Consider the following 24174-nt stretch of genomic DNA (forward strand, 5'->3'; position numbering starts at 1 on the left):
GGAGTGTATTCTGTCCACATAGTTTGGAGTGGACAGTGAGGGATTTACCTTGGATTGTGGCCCTTGGATAAGTGGACTGAATTTATTGTTCACTTCCATAGGGGTATTAGGGAGCGTGTAGGTTACTGTGTCTACCGCCATATTGTTTGTTTGTTTGGGGCTAAAGTTATTGGGGTTTTCTTCCTTATGTTTATTATTTATTAATGTCATATTGGTGACGTTAGTTCTTGTGACGTATAAGAATTTATTATTTTGGTTAATCACGGATCGAGCCCCAGTTGTGGCATCCATAAAATCCCCTGAAGTATTGGTCTTCTGCTTTTGAGTTCGAGACTCACCTGCTACATCAACATTTTTCATAGGATTATTTTGGGAGGGCCGTGCTAAGTTATTCGGCAGACTCTTTTTGTAGTTAAATATGTTTTATTCAAGATACTTACATGTGCTTTCTTCGAACAATTTAACGCTTATACCTGGGTCAGCTCCATCACTTTTCTCTGTAGCTCGCTTTAATTGCATGTGTCGTTTCTGGAATTTGACTGTTTGCCACTGCTTCTCTGTATCGTCCATCATGGCTTCAACTGTTTTTGTAATTACCGTCGGTGTTCCCTCGCATTGCTCTTGATGAGTTCTTGTCCTTCTAACTTGTTTTGCCATTGAGGTTTCACAATATAGTCCATTATACTCCAGTACGCCATATTTACTACAGAAGATATCTGACCCTTCATATATGATGGGTTATTTGTGGTTTCCTATGTATATGGCTTTTTTAACTGGAACACCTATTGCTACTTCAACGCATGTGCGTGCATATTGACCTCTCAGAGTTTCGGATGTGCACACGTCTGTTTTGACTAGTTTGCCTAGTACTTTGCCTACTTTGGCCATGACGGTGTGGTCGTAGAACTCTGTTGGAAGCTCTGGGAGTCTTATCCATACAGCGGAAACGTTTTCTTTCGCTTCAGAGGCGACAAAATTTGGTTGCCACCTCTTTATCGATAAAAAATATCCGTTGATAAACCATGGTCCGTTTGGAGGGTACGTTGCAAATTCTCCTCTTTGAGGAATTTAACTATGTAGTAGTCGTACCCTAGATCGATTAGAACAATTTCCTCAGTGGTCTTTCATAATAAGGTAAACTTCTTTTCGAGGTATTGGTAGTTTATTTTTTCCCCAAGTAGTTTGATGATGATGGAAAAATCATATGGTTTGTAGATCTTTCTTTTTTTCCTCTTCTGATAGCACGATGTTGTCCTCAAGATAGCGTGCTCCTCCTACTCATGACTTATTTTTCTCTGTTTCATCTAGGAGCATGTCGACTGTGCAATTTGGTTCATTGTGGGATAATCCGTCTTGAGTTGGGTACAGTGCCACCAAAATGTTCTTAAAAGTCGGTTTGATTACCTCCGTTTGTTCCAAGTTAGTTGGGATGCCTTCGTCCGGCGGTGCAGATGTACGGTTTAGTTGGAACATTTGTTTGACCCTAATAAGAGATTGACACACGTTCCTATTTCTATCTATTCACCACTATCTTCAGTGTTCATCAATAGCAACACCATTATTTTCGTTCATTGTTATCAACTACTATCACCTATTATCACTACCTACAATTACCATCATTATTAATTTGTTACTATTATCACTAACCACCAATCTATTTGATTTACAACTATTATCACCCACCTATATTACTACAATTACCCTCAAATCACCATCATCAATCACCGCATTATACACCAAGTTATTATAAAAAATCACTAGTCACCTACTAGTAGCTACTACCTACACCACAACACCATCCTTAATCAATATCCATAACCACCATCGCTACAATAGCCAATATAACTATCACCAAATAACTTTATAACTTTTTTGTTGATATAAATAACAACATATCAAATATAATTTCACGAGTAAAGAAATTAATATATAGTATACCATATTACCTTAGTATTTTATTGAAATTTATTAATTTTTGAATAAAAACAAAATTTATACATTTAAATGCTCAAAAAAATAATTTTAATTATTAATATTTAAATCTTAATATGATATCTGAATTTACAGTAAAACCTCACTAAATTAATATAGTTGGGACCCTGAAATATTATTATTTTGCAGATGTATTATTTAATCAATAAATTGATATTTATTAATTAAAAAAATGTTTTAAGATTCATGTTTAGAGGTCCCGAGTTTAGAAGAAATAATTTCATCTGGAAAATATAATGTTGAAGATGAAGTTGAAGATGATACAATACCTTTGGAACCAGTTACGCGTAAGGCAACACATATCAGGTCTTGAAATCTTTGCAATTTTATGGTGCAGTTTGAAAAGACAACACCAGAACTTTAGGATGTAATAAGAAAAGTTAGAGATGAGCTTCAACTATATTTAAATTTTAACGAAAAACAAAAATAATAGAATCATATTTTACTAAATTGTCATAGATATATTTGCAATTTTAAAGAATTCTTAATTTATATAATATTAATGGGACCATATATTTATATAGGAGTCTTTTGAAAATATATTATCTTATCGAAATAAGTAATTTTTTCCATTGGCCCAAGTCGGGACTGAATGAAAATATTATTTTAGAGAGATTATTAATTTATCGAATATTAATTTATTAAGGTTTTACTGTATTTTCAATTTTTTTTTAGTTTCCATCCGATGTACCCACATTGCTTCTTAAATTGTGGCATAAGTGATTTATTTTTTAAAATATGGGGACGCATTCAAATTCACGTCTTAAATTGTGGCGTAAATAGAAATTTTTTTAAAATGAAACTGTGCATTGTGGGGGACCACCATCCCAGAACTGAGAATGATGATGAAATACACCTGACTAGTGAGCTTCACGTTTCCACGCTGTAACGGTAGAGGACTGCCAGGTCATCACCCACCAAAATATGCGTTGGTTAGTGCGAAAGAAGCGCTAAATAAATCCAAATAAAGAAGAAGAGGGAAATACAAATACACAAAATAAATAAATAAAATCTACAAACCCTAGCTCTCTCTCTTTCTCTTTCCCTTTTTGCTTTTACCGAATTTCAATATACTTTCCCTCCAGACTGTGGTTTCCTCCATGAAATGGGAAATGGAGGTGTATGAAATCGAAGCTGTGCTTGAGAAAATTTGGGATTTACATGATAAGCTTAGCGATGCTATTCACTCTGTTTCTCGAGCTCAATTCCTCAATTCCGTCAAGTCTCGCTCTAAGTCCGATGACTTTTACGGTCACCGTTTTAACAAGAGAAACGATAACAATGGAGATCAGGTAAAGCATGGTTACGTTTTCGTTAAGGAGTTCCGTGTTGATGATGATGAATCCGCTGTTCATGAGGCTAAGAGTCTCAATGCTATCCGGACCGCACTTGAACACCTTGAGGACCAGCTCGAGTTCTTCCATGTAACTTCTCATTTCTATCCTTTTTTTTTGGTTTTATTCGTCTATTGCTATAATCTATTCGTTTTTTATTATCTGACTGAATGGAATTAGCCGGCGTTGTTTGAAATTGTCTACTGTTGTGTCATGCGTTAGATTTGATGTTTTGTGATGCTATGCTGCAATAAATGTGGCTTGTGAAGTTCGATCAAAATGAAATGTCATGATATAATCTGACTATCCGAGTAGCTGCTTAGCATGTTTCCAGCATATTATTGCTTATATGTTAGTACATCTTATATTGGGTCAGCCCTCAAGCAAAAATGAGTAATTGCAAGAGGAGGAGGAATGGATGTGAAAAGAAAGATAACACTAAACCTGTGTATTTGTTTTGTTTTCATGCTTCGAGTTGTAAGCAATGTATTTATCATACTGATATTGCTGTTATCAAATTAGTGCTGAAATTCCATCTTGTCCACTGTAGAGCAATTACTGCAAAAACCTTGTGGTTATTTGATACTGTAACATGCAATTTTAGCATGGGTATGATTGTATACTACACTATCACTTGCCAAAATTTTCATAGAAACAGGACTTTGACAGATTGGTTTTTATTTGGTGCTCATAGAGAAAAGTTTGATACAAGTTGCAGTGAAGACTTGGTAGTATTTTTGTTGAGAAAATGGTAAAAGGCCCTCCCAACATATTGTCATTTTACTAAACTATACACTTATTCCATACTGGGTTCTATTACCCCCTTGAACCTTTTATTTTTGGAATTTTGTAACCCTTAAATGCTGACCTGTCCAAGAAGTTGACTACACCTCTTGTAAGCGTGTAAGGATTGAACGAATGAAGCTATAATTGCTAAAATTGAATTAAATAGTCCATGTGTCGGTTTCCAATTGGAGATTATATATTTAATTCAACTTAACATTTAAGATATTTTTTTTAGGTTTGTTTTCTTTCTCTTTATTCCTTCTTATCACAGTAATCACACCAAGACCACAACTATTGCTATCACCATTTCTGTTTACTATCAGAACCCCAAAATTCAAAGAATAGGCAGCTGTAATATCAGAATTTGGACTCATTAACGCATCCACATATCACTGCCCTGTTTTCCATCTTCCTCAAAATTGAAAGTCTCACCATTATCAAAGTTCAAGCATTGGAAACAGTAACCCATAAACGCAATTTACTCTTACCTTCAGATTCTTGACTACCCAACAGTCCAACTAATGTTTGAACTTTTATCTAATTTGGAAGGTAATATGAGAAAAGTTGTTAAGTTACCGAGGAATTAAAAACACAATGTCTCTCGTGTTCGAAACTCAATTGATTTGCGTGTTGTTAAGGTAGGAAGAGATCTGTTTTAATGACAATCTAAGTTTGACATTAAATTTTATTTCACCTCTTTTTCTTACTTAATTACGAATCGCTCTTGTTCCTTTTCCTCTGCACAAGCTTGTATGTTCATTGCTTTTCTCTGAAAAGAATAATGACAAGAACTATGTTGTTCGATTCAAATGAACTATATGATGTTCATGACTTTTCTGGATTTACTGTATGCATCTCTGATGGCGTACGTTCATTGAGGTTGGTATCAATTGTGTTCTTTGAGGTCGGTATCAATTATTCTTTTGATGTCCAGTGAAAAAAATATTAAGGCGTACATGTGCATTAAAAAGTTGTACGCAACATTAATGGCTGTGTGAACTGCTTATAAGTTTTTTGATAAAGCGTTAGCAATAAAATGGAAGAACAACTAGGAGTGGAAAGGATGGACAATCATTTGGTAACTGGCAAGGACTGATCTCGTTCGGTTTACCGAATAGACAAACCTAGTTCTTTGTTCAACAAGAAGCTTTTTGTCTGCAACTGTGTCCACAGGAATAGATCAGTAGATGCTAAAGTAAATTTTAACATTAGTAGACAGCTTGAAACAAAGCAGGTTCTAGAGATGCAGCAATAAGGCAAAACCACCACCAAAGGCTGCAACACTTTTAACTTTGGCCTCTGCAAGTTTATGGACACCCAACATGAGACGGCGAGTGACCTTTGGAGTCGCAATCTTCCATGGACCAAGAGGTGAAGCTAGCATATTTGATAGAACTAAGAAAGAGAGTGTGAGAGCTCTAGTGTCTTAGCCTCCACAACTTGCAAGAAGTACCCTTTTAGGATATGTTTTGCATATATTCTGTAGTATAACTTTTTGGTACTTAGAGTTATTGGTTCTTTTTTGGGATGAAGATTGTCCGATCGAGCTTGTACACACCTCAACTATTCCACTGGATACCTACCGACTCCCATCAATATTGGATAAATTTTCTTGCCAAAGATTAGGCAGAAATCATCCAGTGATGCTTTTGTCTCTGATTTGAACCTCCTCGTGGTTTTCTTCCCACTTCATTTGACTGCTAGGTCACACCCTTGCATTACTGAGAGTTTGAGACCTCAACAAAAGGTTGAAGCAATTGAAGTTCCAAACCAAGTTTTGCCCCAAAGTATCCAAATGAAAAGTACTAGGAAAAATTGGATTTGTTGATATTTCAGTTGGCGGTTGGCCGTAATTACATACATATGCCGAAGTGTTAGAAGTTTATTCATTATTCAAGCATAATCCAAACATGACTAACGACCCAAGTAACGGAAAAAAAACACAAAAACAATTGAAGAGGCTTCGAGGAAACAAAAGAGCATAGTGCAACACCCAAGGATGTGGCCAACGTCAAATGAAGTGGGTGCAAACCTTTGAAAGAAGGGTTCAAATTCCAGCACAGTTACTTGGTACTTGTGTTGGTGGGTACCTGTGGAATAGTCGAGGTGTGCACAAGCTGGTTCGGACATCACCATTATCCACAAAAAAAGACTGAAAAAGATCAAAGTATAATAATGGACACCACAGTCATAAAAAAAAGAAGGTATAATGGTGAAAAGAGCCAACCAATTCTAATACTAAATGTGTAATCAACTTATCCAAACAAAACATTAAATACATCATCAATGAGTAATTCTAGGATTTCAACAAAATCAAGAATATTACCCTTGTATTAGTTGTCACTTTAAGAAATATGTTAACTTTCAGCGCAAGTTTTTCGCTGTCTCGAATTTTTTTGGTATGGAATAATGATTCATGACAACTCTACCAATTATAAACTCATAGATTTATTTTAACTGGCTGTTCCAAAATGTTCATAAATTTCACCATGAGAAAATAATCCCGCTTATCCACTGTCAATGTGCTAAATATACATCTGAACCTAGAGACTATGCCAATTTTCGGGTTGAATCTCTCAGCCATTTCTGTTCAACACAGGTAAACTTAGGGAGTTTTACCATTGACAACTGCGCTGGTTAGTGTATTTCATTGGTCCATCTAGGGAGTCGTGGTACCCTATGCATAAGATCAACTTTTCTTTCTAGACAGCTTTGAAGGCATTAGGGACTTGGAGTAATTGTAGTAAATGCAATCTATATCTTGTTCATCTGGGGAGTCATGGTACCATTTGCATAAGACCAACTTTTCTTGCTAGTCAACTTTGAAGGCATTGGAGTAATTGTAGTAAATGCAATCTATATCTTGTTCTTCAATTGCATTACTTGAAGTGGTTCCTGATGTGTGAGAGCATTTTCTTTCTTCTTTCTGGAGTTGTGGGGTGTTTGGGCAGGTGCTGCTAATGCGTAACAGAATCAGTTACAAATTGGTACAGAGATGTGGTTGGTGAAGACAAGTAGTTGGTTTGAGCTGTTTACATTGATTAGAGTATGTTTAAAGTAGAAGTATGACCACGCAGTTTGATTGACTTTAATATTATATTATGTATAATAGATATTAACTTCCTACTTAATTTTTCTTCTTCTTTTTGGGTGCACTTGTACCAGACCGTACAGAATCAGCAACGTGCAGAAAGGGATGCTGCTCTTGCTCGCTTAGAGCAAAGCCGAATTGTACTTGCAATGCGATTGGCTGAACATCCGGGTAAGAAATATAAATTCATTGAAGAAGCTCAATCTTTGGTGGGAGATGTTCGTAATGCCAGTCAGTTTGTTTCTCCTGAAAATCTGTATGGTCCTGCTACAAGCGCCACAGGTGAAAATTTAACGACGCAGATAAGGAAGAGATCAAATGCTCTATTCAATATATTCTTTTCTAGTTTTGATTTCTTTAGGAAGTCTCTTAGAGTGGATGAAGTGGGTGGAATTTTGGGGAATGCAGCCCTGGTTGCAATCAGCATGCTTGCACTGATGCATCTGCAGCAAGTTGGTAGCAAGGAAAAATACCTTTTGGACCTACCATTAGGACAAGATGTTGACTACAACAGAAATATCAGAAAACTCTCTCAGCCCGAGGGATCATCTTCCGGTCTAAATTTGGATGTGTTGTCAGCTAGGGGCTGAAATGTAAAATTATGGTGAGAATTGAGGAAAAAGGGTATTATGTTACTGTCTTTTTGGGGTAGAAATTTGTTTTTCTCTCTGAAAAAGTTTTAACGAAATGTTTGATGTTTGCCCCAATTGCGCATGGTTGGTATTGTAGTCAAAATTTTCTGAGGTGGGAAAACCAAGTTTCCTATGGTAGACAAAAGTGTTAAAGAAGGGGACGTATCAACCAAGTATGTTTTTGCTATCTGTGATGTTGTAAAGATTGACAGCTGCATTTCGTTGGAACATATTAGCAATTTTATACTATAGTCTATGTATGTTTCAGCGTGAAGTTCAACAAATCTCGACTACTTGTTGCCAATAACCGTGTCATTCTTTTTCAAGTAAAGGTAATACGCAGAGTGTTGTGTATTAGCATTTAGAAGATTATAAAACATGCACGGACAAGTGAATGCTGATTGTCAATGTGTAGCAAACAGATGACATGTTTAAAAAGGTGCTATATTTAGAGGTCCAGAACCAGAATAATGTGTACTTTTTTTTGCCAAAGAATCAAACTAGTGTGTAAAAGAAACCATAGCACAATTCATGCACGCCAAAGGACATGGGTCAAGTTGTTTTTTTTGATAATAACGCATGTAAAATGCAAACTAATTTTAGGAGCTTCGTCGATGACCATAATAAAATTGGAAGTTGAATACATGGTTCTGCAGTATAAGTTCATAATGAGAAATGAATCGAACATGACTAAGAAATAAGAAAATTAAAATAGAAAATGAAGCCTTTTTTGACAAGTATTATTTGCTAATCTAAACTAGAAGGGGGAATTAGTAGTATAGTGGGCAAACTTCAAGAGAAACAAGTCACGAGAGCAAGCCAGAAGCAGTTTCTTAAATAGAAGTTAATTAATAAGATCTAAGGAAGAATAGCCCACATTATTTCAAACATGGAATGCATAAACTTAAAACTTGACTAAGAGTTACATACTCAACCTGCATACACAGCTAAAAGCATTCACAAACTCAGTAAAAATTACTTCCAACGGTAGCACGTAACTCGTGGATGGAAGAGTCTGCCTGACAGAGAAATCAGTGAAATGACAGTCCAAAAGAGAAGCCAACGAGCTGCAAAATTATTGAACAAGAGAGTCCCACTAACATTATTTTATTCGCTTTCCTTTGGCTTAGGGATTTTCTTATATTCATAATCATTAATATCAACCTTCTCTTGCAAAGCCTGCAAAGGAATTAAATAGGCATCAAAGTAAGCTTTAGAAAGGAATTCAACACACGCATACATACAAATGATCACTATTTGTACCTTTAGTTCTTCCTCCAAGTTCATTTTTTTGGGGTTATATGCATTGACAGGTCCAAACCGGGAAAGAGCTTTTCTTGTTTCGATGATTTCCCACTCTTGATCATCCTTTACTTTAGCTATATCCTTGCTGAACTACAAAATTTTGCACCACTTAGTCTTAAGCCAAGGGTTAAAAAATAGGACAATGTCTGAAAACCGCACACAATCTATGGCAGGAGAAAACTGTCCCCAAAAAACAGGGAGATCACCAAAAATGTCAAAACTTTGTCTATCTAGAAGCTACACTGCTTAGGAGTGGGCATGAACCACATAAATACACCCAGAGGGGGTAAGAGATGGCATATTTTAATGCCTAGCCCTCATATTGACAGAAGACTCAGGCAAACTGAAATAGCCCATAAAATTTATGGCTTTCACTTCAGCTACCGAAATTCAACTCTAGCAGGATGCCAATAGTTAGTAGCATTACCAATACACATATAAGTATCACTTTACCTATGATGATCCGAAAAGATATGAGTCAATATAACATCAGGGTACGAGAGGTCAAAAGCACAATGGTCTAAAACAAGAAGAGATAAATGATAATTAGGTAACAAGAAGGTAGATGAAAATCTCCTCCTGACTTATTCTTACTTTTCTTGAGCTATTAATATCTTTACCCTTGAATTGCCTTGAATACACTTTATTTTGGCATTTATCATTATTTTTTTTGCTAAAAAGTACTCCCTCCGTTTCATAAAGAATGACCTGGTTTGACTTGGCACGGAGTTTAAGTAAATAAAGAAGACTTTTGAATCTTGTGGTCCTAAATTAAAGTTATGTCAAATGTACAAAATTGCCCTTAATCTTATGGTCTTAAACATGCCACGTGGAAAGCAAAAAGTAAAATGTTACCAATAAAGGAAAGAGGTCATTCTTTTTGAAACTGACTAAAAAGGAAAGGAGGTCATTCTTTGTGAAACGGAGGGAGTAACAATGTTATAAATATCAACAGAACAAAGGTTGTGCCATATTTACAGTAGAGAAAAACAAAAAACAGTATCTTGACAACTCTTACAAGGACTTGACTGCTACATAGGAGCCTGAGGTATCCAAAACCCATAATCGATTAACATGTAAATGTCTTCCCTCGCTGACTTTCTCAACATATGGACTCAGATGTCTAAAACTTACTATTAACTATTCAAAATAAATGAAAATATTATGTATTAGTTCCAACTGAGGAAGAAGCAACTATGAAAGCTTTGAAAAGCCAGAAAAATGCATCAAAAGGAACATCAAAGAATAACTTAACTAATATACACAATGACAAGTAAATCAGAACCAAACTAAGATCGAGTTCCGAGCTCACAATACCAGATAGTTATATAAGGACTAAGTGTAAACAAGGACAATTACATAAAATTGATAAAACTAGGGAAGGGTTAACAATTATTCGTCAGTTTGTAAGTGTTAAACGAACATCAGTTGGGTAATTTGACATTAAGTATAACTAACCTGCCTTGCAGAAGTTGGCTAAGACCAATAGATCCAAGCACTGTTAGTGAGATCATAGGAAGTCCATATCTCATAAACGGTGATTTCCTGCCCAATCTTTTGAATGAGGAAGCTGGGTTTTGAACGCTGGCAGTAGAGGAGGCTGCTCGTTCATTAGCTTTATTAGGCTGACTCATTGTAGTCTGGGTAGTTGTCATGGAGTCAGGTCACCTGCTTCACAATCTAAAACTAATCAAGAAGTGGGGTGACAACAATAAGCAGTCGATCAAATAATTACACTATTTCCTAATCAAAAGATGAACCTTCTCCGTTCACAAAATTAAAAGTCCAATCTTCTAAGACATCCTTTTCTACTCATAATTGAGAATTTATAAAGTCCAACTATTTACTAAAGCTCAACAGAAAAATACATATTTTCAAACATATTATTATTAATTTTTATTTCCAGACATATTATGACGAGTGTTTCATGTGTTTTTTCATTTTAAAAAAATGATAATGAGCTCTATAAATTTCTACTCTTTGATAACTCTTTAATACTAATATTCAACCTGACATGTTTAAATGATAAAGTTATATATTTTGATATATATTTAATACGTTTATCCTAAAATCACAAAATTTAAAAATTATTATATATTTTTTAGAATTTTATGTCAAATTAAAAAAAGACAAGTAAATTAAAGCAGAAGGAGTACCAAGAAAAAAAATCTTCTGTCTCGATTTATGATTTGGATTGATATAATTGTCAAATAAATAAAAAATTGAAATAAGTTATTTTAAACGTGTTATAATATTTACATATGTATATAAGCTATGAAACTCGTGACCTTAGATATGTTACAAATTTTTGTGTGCTTACTAATTAGAGGCGGAGCAAACATTTAAATCTTAACACAAATTCTAAAAAAATGACATCAGGTTTTAGTAATTGAATTTGAACTGCTTATAAAATTTGATAAAGATAGTATAGTTAGCAATAAAATGGAAGAAAAACTAGGAGTGGAAAGGATGGACAGTCATTTGGTAATTGGCTTGGACTGATCTCGTTCGGTTTACCGAATAGATAAACCTAATTCTTTGTTCAACAAGAAGCTTTTTGTCTGCAACTGTGTCCACAGGAATAGATCAGAAGATGCTAAAGTAAATTTTAAAGCTAGTAGACAACTTGAAACAAAGCAGGTTCTAGAGATGCAACAACAAGGCAAAACCACCACCAAAGGCTGCAACACTTTTAACTTTGGCCTCTGCAAGTTTATGGACACCCAAAATGAGACGGCGAGTGACCTTTGGAGTCGCAATCTTCCAGAGGTTAAGCTAGCATATTTGATAGAACTGCCTTAAGCTAAAACAACTAGACATTTAACTCATGTCAAATGCAAGAACACAACAGAATCCATCATCTCAAACTAGCAAATGACTCATAAACGATGAAATTTTGTCCATGACTCCAATACGACTTAAAGCTTGAGAGAAAACAAATTCAAATCATGTTAATATGCTGAAACTAACATTAAATAAGCCCAAACACTAGTGCACAACCTTAAGCAAGAATCGAATAAGGAAAGATAGCAAATAAGTGGTTTAATCAAGACTCAAAACTGAGCTACAATCTAGAAACAACATAGTGAAACTAAACAGTGGTAGCATTTTGAAATATATAGGGCACTTAACAGAGAGAAATCACAAAGTTTCAAACAAAGAGCGGAATTTGAATGAATTAATCAGCTACATCACCGATTCATAATCAATAGTCAATCAAAATCCTAACATTTAAACATCTCATGCAGTTAAGAATCAAGCCAACCGTTATATGGACTAAAACAGAAGAGTTAAACATACAAAGAAAACAACAACTAGTTCATGCTAAGGGAGGATCGAATCAGTACAAGACGCATATCATTCGAAAAGAAAGAAAGGAGATAAGGGTGAAGTTGTCACCTTTTTGAAATAAACGCAAAGCCTAAGGGAATTTCTCCTTCCGAACCTTCGTTGCTACAATACTATATTTAGATTAAATTTCCAGCTTCACCTATTTTCGTATCCCACCTGCCGCCTCTCCAATTTAGGAGATTTGTATTCGAATTCAAATTCCTTGGTTGGCCAGCAAGAAATTGGTACAAAATGCAACAGATTTCTAATGAGAGCCGTTTGATTTCAAAGCAAAAGACAGTAGCAACAACCTGTACCGATTCGACAAGGTTCTTGGTACAACGAAGAGCTGCTGGGTTTGGGCGTCGTTGCGAAGAAGAAGACGAATACGGGTCGTTTTTGTGGGCTGATGGATTAATGTTGGCTGGGCTGAAGAATTGGGTCTTTTGGAATTGTGTATGAAAATTACCCCAAAAAGGTTTAAGGGCCCAAGGATTGCAATTATAACCCATTCGAGTTAAGAAGTTAGTCAAATTAAATTTAACGGCTAAAACTTAAATAAGACGAATCAAAATTAATATAATTAACTAACAAACTTCTTAATATTAACGAAATAAAATAATTAGCTTAATTATAAACTAACTCAAAAATATAAATATAAATTATTGGGCTTCTATTTCATGCTATGTAACTCATTGTAAGTGCCTTTTGATCGGTTCACATGAAAGCCCAAATGTCCCATACTAAAGTCCACCATAAACTGAGCCACGGTATATCTTCTTCATCATATATTTGTGAACACGTACGATTTACTCAAGATAAAGATTATTGGGAAACTTACGTAAATATATCCTTTCGCCATTTAGTTTACCAACATTAATATTCAAGTATATACATTATTTATAGTATAAATTATAGGAACCACATATTATAAGTACTAAATAACATTCTATCCCTTCTAGTTTTCTATTTACCAAAAATCTCTTAAAAATAATGTTAGCGGGATACATAGCGTTGTGCACGGGATACATTAGATTAGATACATTCCACATAGCGGGATACATAGCGTTGTGCACAGGATACATTAGGTTTGATTCATTCCATATAGCGGGATACATAGCGTTGTGCACGGGATACATTAGATTAGATACATTCCACATAGCGGGATACATAGCGTTGTGCACAGGATACATTAGGTTTGATTCATTCCATATAGCGGGATACATAGCGTTGTGCACGGGATACATGCGGGATACATAGCGTTGTGCATGGGATACATAGCGTTTGATACATTCCACAGAACGGGATACATAGCGTTGTGCACGGGATACATGCGGGATACATATGTAAATAAGGGATTTTTGAATTTTTTGAAATAAGTAGGAATAAATGGATATTAAGGTAAGTAAATGAGTGTAGTTAAGTAATTTGTCCTTATTTATATACTTTGATTGTATATGTTATATATAGGTATATGTATATTAGTATAAAATATGTATTATCTATATACTATATACATTATTTTGTAAACTAGATGGTCTTGAGTGGGACCTAGCTATAAATGAAATGGTCCTCCTGGATAATCCTGATTAATCAGATAAGCATGCTACCTATACTTATAAGAAAAGTTGTTATTAAGAAATGGCCCATCTAAAGAAAACTTGGAAAATCAGTAATCTTTTTTTAATAAAGTAGTGAATTTTGTAATTGCATGGGATTTGGAATGGCCCCTTTCAAATCTTTACTACTTTTACTAATACATATCTTTTTGGCTGGCGACTCTTTAATAAAATAATAGTGGGGAATGGATTGATGGTGGCATTTCCACGTTATACATGTATTCAAATATTTTATTTTTTTTTACAACAAGAAGATGCTCGGATGGTAAACACCTCTCATCCAAAGGTTGTGAGTTCAAGTCATCAAGGGAGTAAAAAGGAGGAAACTCCTAGAGGAAGGGGTTACAAATAATATATATCTATAGATGTATATATATATATCGACAATCGAATGATATATTATATGGAAAATCAAAATTTGAGTCAGAAAAACACTTCATCACATATTCAAGTATCTAAATGAAATTTACGAACAAATCTAATAAGTTATCGATATATTCAACTTTTTTTTTTTAGATTTTTGTTTGAGTTCTCACTAGAATCATATTATAACATAGCATTCCATATTTGAAGGGCCAATATGTCTATAAGACAAAAAAGAACAGAAAAACATTCTCCTGTTTTTTTGTCTACCTTTTCCTTCTTTTCTAAGGTAATCTTTTAATTAACGAATTTAGGCGTGCAATATTTGTGTGCTTTCGGCAATTGGCTATGTAGACTCTCAAATAATATTTCTTTTTTGTATTTAAATTTATAGGTCAACCCCAAAAGGGTGATGTATTTATGATACAATCATGAGTTCATCTTTATAGTACGTTGAGACATATATCGTATACTATTACATGCATCTAATATTGTAAATTAATAAGATCTCAATCAAAAGTTGCTAGAGCTAGACTAATAAATCATGAAGTGTTCTTTTTCATGTCTTTTTCAAAATGTTCACTTTTCTTTCTATTTTTTATTTTTTTTTAAAATCAAATTGTAGATCCTGATATACAAATATATTATGTAATTTTAACTATTTGAGAATATTAGATATCTTGTCTGTTGAGTATGTGAACAAAAGTACTCAATTTCTTTTTCATGAAACAACTTTTAATTGATATAATTTTAACGATTTGAGAGTATTAAGTACCTTGTTTATGTTACAATAATTTGAGTTTGTGATTTTAAGGTTGTTGAGACTTTACTGGTTAGACAAAGGTCTCAATAACTTGCTCAAGTTTTACATGATTATTTACAAGTTAATTATAATGACTTTTAATTACTTGTTGGTCATCAAACTCTAATATTCCATTTAGGTTGAGCTAATTTGTAGCATCATTTCACTTATTTTATTAAAAATGGAAATTAATAAGCTAAATATACTCTCTCCATCTAGTTATCATCAATGAAATTTCGAATGTCTTTAATGTTTGATCAATAAATAATGACATTATTGCAATGAGAATTATCTTGATTGATCCTCGAACATAAATGTGATTGTATTATAAAATTTGCACCCGATATTTACCCTCCCCAGACCCCACCTAGTGGGATTTCACTGGGCATGTTGTTGTTGTTGTTGCACCCGATATTTTCTAACTAATTATCCATCTTTTCAAAGTGTGATTCTTACGTTGTGTATGATCATGCACAAGTACATGCATATTATTTAATGTCGATACTTTTGTATGAATTACAATCTAGGAAATCAATTCGTCGTTAACCACTGATCTATTACAAGTGAATTACAAGCTAGGGAATATCAAATCAAAGTTGAATTAATCAACCAACTGAGCTATTGATATTTTCCGGCATTTTAACATTTGATCTACCCTTCTTTCTCTTTTAACTATGTGATTAGAGTAGAGGGGGTACTATTTTTGCACAAATCTCAATTTTGATCATATGACAAGTTGGCAAGATCCATTTTGTGGGAAAAGTAGGGGTCGGTTTGAAGAAAAAATGACCGGACCCGACCCAGATTTAACGCGCAACCTATAATCCGGGCCCATCAATGTGTTGTCGGTGGGTAAATAGTTGAGTAAAATGGGCCCATTTAGTACAGGGCTTTTACCCACTTGGAGCAGACGCTCTTCACAAATAAACTGACTCAAACCACGTGACTCATAATACTATTTTATTGACTCTTCATCATTATATAAACTAAAGTTTTCTACAGAGCCCACTACCCATAAACATTTCACGTTCCCTCCCTTCATTATGTTTTTTACAATATTCAACATCGCAAAACAAAGAGAAAAAATAATAATCAAACATTCATAAACACAAATTTCAAAGTATGTGTCTCTATACATACATATTCACACACATATATAGCATTTCATATCAGAATTCTGAATCTAATATTTTGGACAGTATCGATATATACGTGAGTATTAAATTTTGAAACATATTGATAATTAATAACGATATATATTGAATTCATTAAATTTAAATCCCGAGCTAAAATATATCCGTAGCTATGAAAGTTATACAGATGGGGTCGGAGTACAAAAGTAGTTAAATTTTTAATTATTATTCTATGTTTTGAAAAAGCGTCATTGCCTTTTTGTGGCAAGGACACTGTACACTTGGCAAATCATATCAAAGAGTAGTCTTTATTAATGTCAACCGTTGAAGATTACAGTTTTGACTATTAATCTAGATTTAGGGTCGTTAGAAATTAGAATTACATGGTGGAGTACTAGAGTTAGTTACTTTTCAAACTGATTCACGATAACAAAAATAACTTTTAGTGGTAATAAATATATACTTAAAAAAAGAGCACTAAAACATATACGAACATAAGTTAATCGACATTAAATCTAATGTCGCTATAAGTTTTATAGACATTTACAAAGAGTGTTAATTGCCTGCCATCAAAAATACGTATTTAGTTGGAATTAAGCTATGCCGTTAATTATATACCGACAATGATTCTAGTTGTACAAGTTCAAGAGGAATTTCCAAGAGCTTCTTGCAACTTCCCCTAGAGATTTCTCCATGGTGAGGATGCATGTAATTTAATTACTCCGTTGCATTATAAACTTAAAAAGTTTTTCATGTGCCAAAAAAAGCAGTTATAATACACCTATCTAAATGAAATATTTATACGCGTGATGACTACATATTTGTTGTTTGAATAAGTAACACTTAATGAAAGTAATAATAAACGTTTGAAAGAACACACAATTTTACGTGGAAAATTCTCTAGAGTTTAAAGTAATAATTTATGAAAGTATTAATAAACGTTTGAAAGAACATAAAATTTTATGTGAAAAACCCTCTAGAGTTTCTTAGTGTGTCCTCCAACTCCGCAGTCAGGCCCACAAACTTCAAAATTCACTAAGAGTATACCTACTAAAACATAGAGTCATCGGTAACATTATAGCTACGGGTTCAATTGAAACCATAAAGGATTTACCTAACTAGGTATATAACTTACACTTTTAGAAAAATATCAAAATTACGTTATATTGACCACTCGCAAGCTAAAAGATTTTTGTCTTTAATTAATTAGACAGCTGCATTATAGGTACAGAAGACAAGTTGTTATGCACGGCCATGAAATCAACCAACCAGAGAATGAATTATAGCATGTGTTTTATTAAAAGATGGATCAAGCAGCCAAAAATCAATGTACGTACATATATGCATTGTCAATTACATGTAAATAGTACACACACACACACACACACATATATATATATATAGCTAGATATATAAATGCATCTTTTATGAAAGAGACGTAAGAAAACGTGGCTATTGGTTTCAAATATTGTGAGTTTTTTTTTTTTTTTTTGGGGGGAAGGGGGGGTGTATACGTACCAATAATATATTTAGACCTCATAACTAGTGCTACGTACACTTTGTCATGAGGTCATTATATTCATTAATTTGCCTCTATATTTGGAACATATTTAGGTTATATACGTTGATGTTATGTTTGTGGGTCTAATTAAAGATTAGGGTTTTTCGCATCATACATAAACATGATTTACTTGTTGTATTTGTATTATCTTTCATTGAGAAATAATTAGAGTAATTGGTGATTGATCGTGTCTTTTTTATTTAGGATTCTCCTGCTTAAGATTGTGTTTTATTTTTTTGTTATTATTGCTTTCATTAACTGTTGTCTCAAAATAGTGTTATGCCACTTTTTGTGTGTTTTGGCGCAACAAATCTCATGAATTTGTCTTTTGAGCTACATTATCATAGAGCTTAAAAGTGTGTACTTTTATGTTTTGCCTAATAGAAATCTTCACATTTTTCTCTCTATTCAATACGAGATTCATTTAAAGTGTGACATGAATCCCCTTACTGCGAATCTTGTCTGTCATCCTACCATTTCATGGTCTGTCCTCCATCATAAGCGTCACATAATGGTTGGTTCCCTATAATTAATACTGATAAAAATCGTTTTTCAGTTAAAATTTGAAACATTTAATTTTAGACTATATATACTATGACCCTAGGTGATAGAAGGAGTAAAACTCAGAAACATTTAATTTTAGACTATATATACTATGACCCTAGGTGAGCTATTTTGTGCATTGGGTTGTGCAAAGCAGAAGGTTATACTATAGGGCAAAAGTCGGCTCTGATTATGTTAGTGTTACATGTACATCACAAATACATATTGGAATTGTACTATTGTCGATGCTTCTGTCTTCTCTGATGGAGGCTCTCTGTTCTTTGTGAAGTTAAGTGTCTTTTTTTTTTTTTTGGTCAACAACCCAGTAGGTTTACGATAGGGGGGCCAATTCTACAACATAATTTATAAATCGCCCACATTTTTTGACTTGTCATCAAAGTTACTTTACTCTTTCTCTCAGCCTTGCTTCTCATTTTTTTTTTTTTTTGCAGAAAAAGTAGCTACGTACCTTTTAATTACCTTAAATAGGCCAGGAAATGTGTGCCACAAACCAATGTAATTGACACTACATTTGGTGGCAATGTTTGTCCGAGCCAAAAATTTTACTATGGGTATTAAAATATAAAAAAGTAAAATTGTGTAGAAGTTTAGATGTGTCAATATATATATATAAAATAAATAATACTTTTATCTAGCTACATAGAGTAATTTTTCAACGAATGGGTGTAAGTTGATATCGTTCAATATGGATGTTCACGGGTTGGTTTGGATCCGTTATTGACCAAAATTAAAACCAAACCAACTTACTCGGTTTTAAAAATATCAAAACCAAACCAAACCAAATATAATATACATTTATCGGTTTGGTTGTTATCGGTTTCGGTTTGGTTTGATTCGGTTATTAACCATACACAAAAATAAAAGAAATAATTCATTCAAAACGTGAAAAAAGTAACTACAATCCATTCAAAATGAAAAATAGTTAAAATGAGTGACAATACTAAACTTTCTATCACTAAATTTACTATGAATAAAGCTTTAAAATTTACTATTTTGGCCTAGAAAGAAGAGACAATAACATTTTGAGTCCCACAGAGAATTGACATAGACACACATATACATGAAATCAATAAGATAAATGTTTTCACCTTGGGCATTTTTTCTTTCAATAAATAAATTATAAAGAAAATTTGATGAAACCATAAATAAAATATTTAAAATTGTTTATAAAATAATATATTAAGTATGTATAATAATAAAATATATGTATATAATTTATCGGTTCGATTCGGTTATTTATTCGATTTTTTCGAACAAAATCATAACCAAACAAATACTATCAGTTTTTTTAAAAATCTAAAACCAAATCCAAATAAAATCGGTTTGGTTCGATTTTTATCCAAACCGTGAACACCCCTACCGTTCAAGTATATGTGGCTCCACTATTAGTGGTAATAGATTAATATTGTCATAAAAACATTTAGCAAAAATTGAGTAAATGTCATTATATTCAGAGTTTCTAAAATATTAGTGACATTTACCTAGAAAGTTATTTATGAGTATTTATATTATATTATTGCCGCTAAATATAATACATAAATAATTATATTATTGTTGCGAAATTTTTTATTTGTTGTAATGATAGTATCCCTAGCGAGATTTTAGCATGAAAATCTACGACATAGAGTTATAAGAAATCGTTGAAAAGGTAAATTATATTAGAGGAGAGAAAAAGCAAAAGGGGGAAAAAAAACTTGAAAGTATAGAAACTAATAATAATGACTTTAATTAGCTAGAACGTGCATTTTGGTTCTTGTGTTAAAAGTCATACCTACAAAATCTACTTTATTTTGTACGGATTTGATTTTTTGGGTCTAAAGTATTGTTGCTGTCATAAAGTCAATCTTTAATGCGGTGCTTACTAATAACTGGAAGACACAAGTTGATCTCTGAAGAATACATTATTTCAAGAATTTGAACTGTTCTATTTGATGCCTTCATATTTTGTTGGTGGTGGGAATTGTGTGGCACACAAAAAGTAACTTACTTATTACATCAATTCAATTAATATATGACATTTATCTAGCTTTATAAGGATAATTAGTAGTAGAGATTTAGTACATATTGTTACTACGACATAATAAATTGACAAATTTTATGTTGATTGTCATTTTGTCAACTTAGCTATCACAATTTTTTTTTCCCGAATCGGTCCCTTCCTAATTTCAGCCAACTCCTTTGACTTGCAAGCAACATATCATGACTGGTAAAGAATACTCGGTTTGTTTCATTTTATATGTTAAAAGTAATTTGACTTACTAGAGAATTTAAGAATGAAGAAATTTGATTTTTGAATATTGTGATTTTAAATATACATAATGATTATATAACTATAAAACGTATGAAACTTATAAGCATTCTTTAAAATTTTATATCGACAACTTGATTCGTGAATAAAAGATCCCACTTGACTTATAGTTGCTAAACAAGAGCTAGTCAAAGGTTGCGCTTCATCATGAGCTTATATCGACTAATACTTCTGTTTGATAGATCAACATTATTTGGTTGTCTATTGATAAATTAAAGAAATCTCGAGAATAAAAAAATTTATTACGTGAAATGATGAATTCCACTTTTTGAAGAATCAAGCAGCAAAAGGGGCCATGAGAACTACAGTTTGGTCAGATACCAAACTATTTCCATCATACAATGACTAAATTTGAAGTCGTTCATGAATGTCAGCTTAGTTATCCTCATTAAAAACTATTTGTTTGATGTGAGCTTCCGGCCAACCGATAGAATCCTCAGTCAACTTCGCAATGTTTGCTTAGTTATCAATATCTTAAATTATTCACTTGATATCTAGCTTCTCAGAATCCCAAGTGATCATAGATGGCTCATTTTCTATTGATTAAAGAAGACGTAAATCGATTCTTTTTCATTAAATATGAAATAACATTTGTTTAACAATAAATTTTTTTATCATTATATTATTATTTAATACTCAATAGAATTATGGACCACATAGTTTTTGTAAGTGTCCTAGGAAAGTAAATTACTCCATCAAATAAGAAGTCAGGCAAGAGGTGTTTTGTATTAAATAATTGTCTGTGCCTCTTTATGTTTAATCTTTATTTATCGGTCCAAACACAGGTTATCATTATGTACATACTCTAGTAATAACTCTACAGTCTTCTATATATATTTGACATTATAAACCTTCACCTAACCATTAATTTAATTAAATCATTTATTGAGTGTGTGTTTTTTTTTTTTAAAATAAATAAATTATGATTACAATGGAAGAAAAGAAAGTTGTAGAACGTGAAAAGACTGAAGAATTATGTAGTCATGCATTGCTTAATTAAGCATTTAAAACAAATCTATCAGTTTAAATTTATTAAAGTTTAGAGTATATAGTATTTCATAGATTTGCAAATAATGATTACATGATGATTTTTAACAGCTCTTTTGTCTTTTCAAATACCCAGCAATGCAATTAAGCAAATACCCCACAGTACCTTTTGTGGAGTACTCGTTATGACTACCCCCTCTCTCATATTCTCCAGTTCACTCAAACTTCCTTCGTTCACTTTTATTTATCATAATTTAAGTTGACACATTCATTAAAAAATAATTAATTATATAAATGTTTTATCAAATGATCCACTAATAAATTATGTCTTAAAAATAATTTGAAAAATAAGTATTTAATGCTGGGGTGAAATATGAAAAGAAATAATTGTCTTTTCTTGATATATCAAAAGTGACAAATAAAAATAAAAATCTATTTTAGGAATACGTAACAAGTATGTGAACGGAGGGAGTATGGCGGAGCCAGAAATTTCATCAAGGGTGTTCAAGATTTTTTTTTAATAAGTGAGTTGAATGTTATTTGTTTAACCTAATGATTCTACCATGAACGATCTCAACATTTGTCAATATCAAATATAAACAATCGAGATTTTCTTTTCTTTTTGACATTGATTTTATATGATAAAAATATATGATTATTGTTTTTAAAGTGAAATATTGAAAAAACAAATGCGTCTAGCTTTAGAATTTTTTTCTTAAAAAAAGAAGAAGATAAACGCATGTATTGATTTTAGCTTGGGATTTAAAGTTGTTAACATATATAAACACAATTTTTTAAATACATGACATCTAAATATTCAAAATTAAAATAATGTATTCATATATGATACTCAATAATATAAAAATTGTAATATTAATAATTAAGAAACTTGAGGAACATAATAATGGTGTGTGATGTTGTGTTCTGCTCTTAAAATAAAATCAAAACTGTTGTGCACTCCGCGGGAGTCAGACCAGCGCACCTCGGGTGGAAATGACCACGCTTAACCACTGTGCCACGGAAGAATTTATGTCAAGATTGTTCAACATTAATTATTTATCCCTTAAACCCAGGATTTGACCTCTCTGTATCGTGTAATTATTCGGCCAAGGGTGTTCATCTGACCACCCTTGGATGGCTGTAGCTCCGCCCCTGCCCTCCGTCTTAATTTATGTGGTACTTTTTGAATTTTGAGATTCAAACAAGTCTTTTTTTATTGTAAATTTTTCATATCTCTTTTAATTATTGTGATCAATAGTACTTTTTACATAGTTCAAAAAATGTGAAGACTCCACACATAAATTTCTGGTCAAACTTAAGATGTTTGATTCTCGAAAAATGAAAAGTACTACATAAATAGGGACAGAGGGAGTAATTAAATTTTGATGGTGTAACCTTTTTTTTTCTCCTTTAGAGAAGTATTGAAAACACTATCAAAATTTGATGCAAGTTATTAGTTTCATTTTTAAACTATTAACAGTCTTAAGAATACCTTCTACTTAACTATTTAAAGTTAGATTCACATATAATCTACTATATGACCCAGTAAATGGTTTCAAACTAGTGTAAGAGCACGTCACTCGTAGTAAAAAGCCAATCAAATTGTTGAAAACACTTACACACTTGGCAAGAATTTAAAAAAAGTATTTTACTTGTAAAGCAAGATTGAGGATATATTTAAGTTCACTTAGTTAATTAAAAAGGTATTTTAAATGTTGTCAACAATTCGAAGATGAAGCTAATAATTCATACTAAATTTAGAAGTTTTTTCAATGTTACTTTTTTTTTATATCACCATATTACTTCATAGATAATTATAAGTAACTTACCATAAAAATAGAATCTATTAAACGAGCGTAAAGTATGAGTCAATTGTTTGTGTAATTTGATTTATTTTACTAGATATATATCATTTCCACTAATATACGTATCGGCCGATTCTATAATTAAAAATTTGATCATATGAGAAATAATAGCTTAAGAATATAATTTTCTTTTTTTTATTAAAATTTAAATCTTAAATCTCATGATTTTCCATATATTTCATTAATCACTCCTTACTTAGTAACTCAAATTTACAACCTAAAAAGTAGGATAACAGATATTGAAGTATAAAAAATTGTTTCTCACTCCTTTTCAATTTTCGAAATTTCATATTTTTAATCTGTTTAATTTTTTTAGTAACTCTTTCAGTTTGATTTTCTCTTGATATGTCTAATACCATGCACAAAAATTAAAAATACTTTGATATAGTATAAGTGTATATCTTTAATTTAACGCCACAAAATTAAAAAAAAATCAAATTTTTAAAAAACTTTATATAAAGTCAAAATCAAATTAACAAACTAAAACAAATGAAAAATACTA

The 24174-nt window shown here is 32.5% G+C and overlaps 3 protein-coding genes across 3 annotated transcripts in view; 2 read left to right on the top strand and 1 right to left on the bottom strand.

Annotated features, from left to right (window-relative positions):
* LOC125833238 (uncharacterized) overlaps nt 1-24174 on the top strand; it is a 157461-nt gene that overhangs the window by 53031 nt on the left and 80256 nt on the right. The gene's annotated exons all lie outside the window — the stretch shown is intronic.
* LOC125833244 (plastid division protein PDV1) lies at nt 2980-7973 on the top strand. The gene is made up of 2 exons (XM_049512393.1): nt 2980-3416; nt 7278-7973. The coding sequence occupies exons 1-2, from the start codon at nt 3093-3095 to the stop codon at nt 7791-7793; spliced, it is 840 nt and encodes a 279-aa protein (XP_049368350.1). The 5' UTR covers nt 2980-3092; the 3' UTR covers nt 7794-7973.
* On the bottom strand, nt 8660-10935 carry LOC125833248 (cytochrome c oxidase assembly protein COX16, mitochondrial-like). Its single transcript, XM_049512396.1, has 3 exons — nt 10599-10935; nt 9099-9225; nt 8660-9014 (listed from the first exon to the last, which is right to left on the bottom strand). Exons 1-3 carry the CDS (start codon nt 10793-10795, stop codon nt 8943-8945), a joined length of 396 nt encoding a protein of 131 aa, XP_049368353.1. The 5' UTR covers nt 10796-10935; the 3' UTR covers nt 8660-8942.

This window comes from Solanum verrucosum, unplaced genomic scaffold, assembly GCF_900185275.1.
Source record: "Solanum verrucosum unplaced genomic scaffold, falcon-dt-bn FXZP01000100.1, whole genome shotgun sequence".
In the NCBI taxonomy this organism is placed as follows: domain Eukaryota; kingdom Viridiplantae; phylum Streptophyta; class Magnoliopsida; order Solanales; family Solanaceae; genus Solanum; species Solanum verrucosum.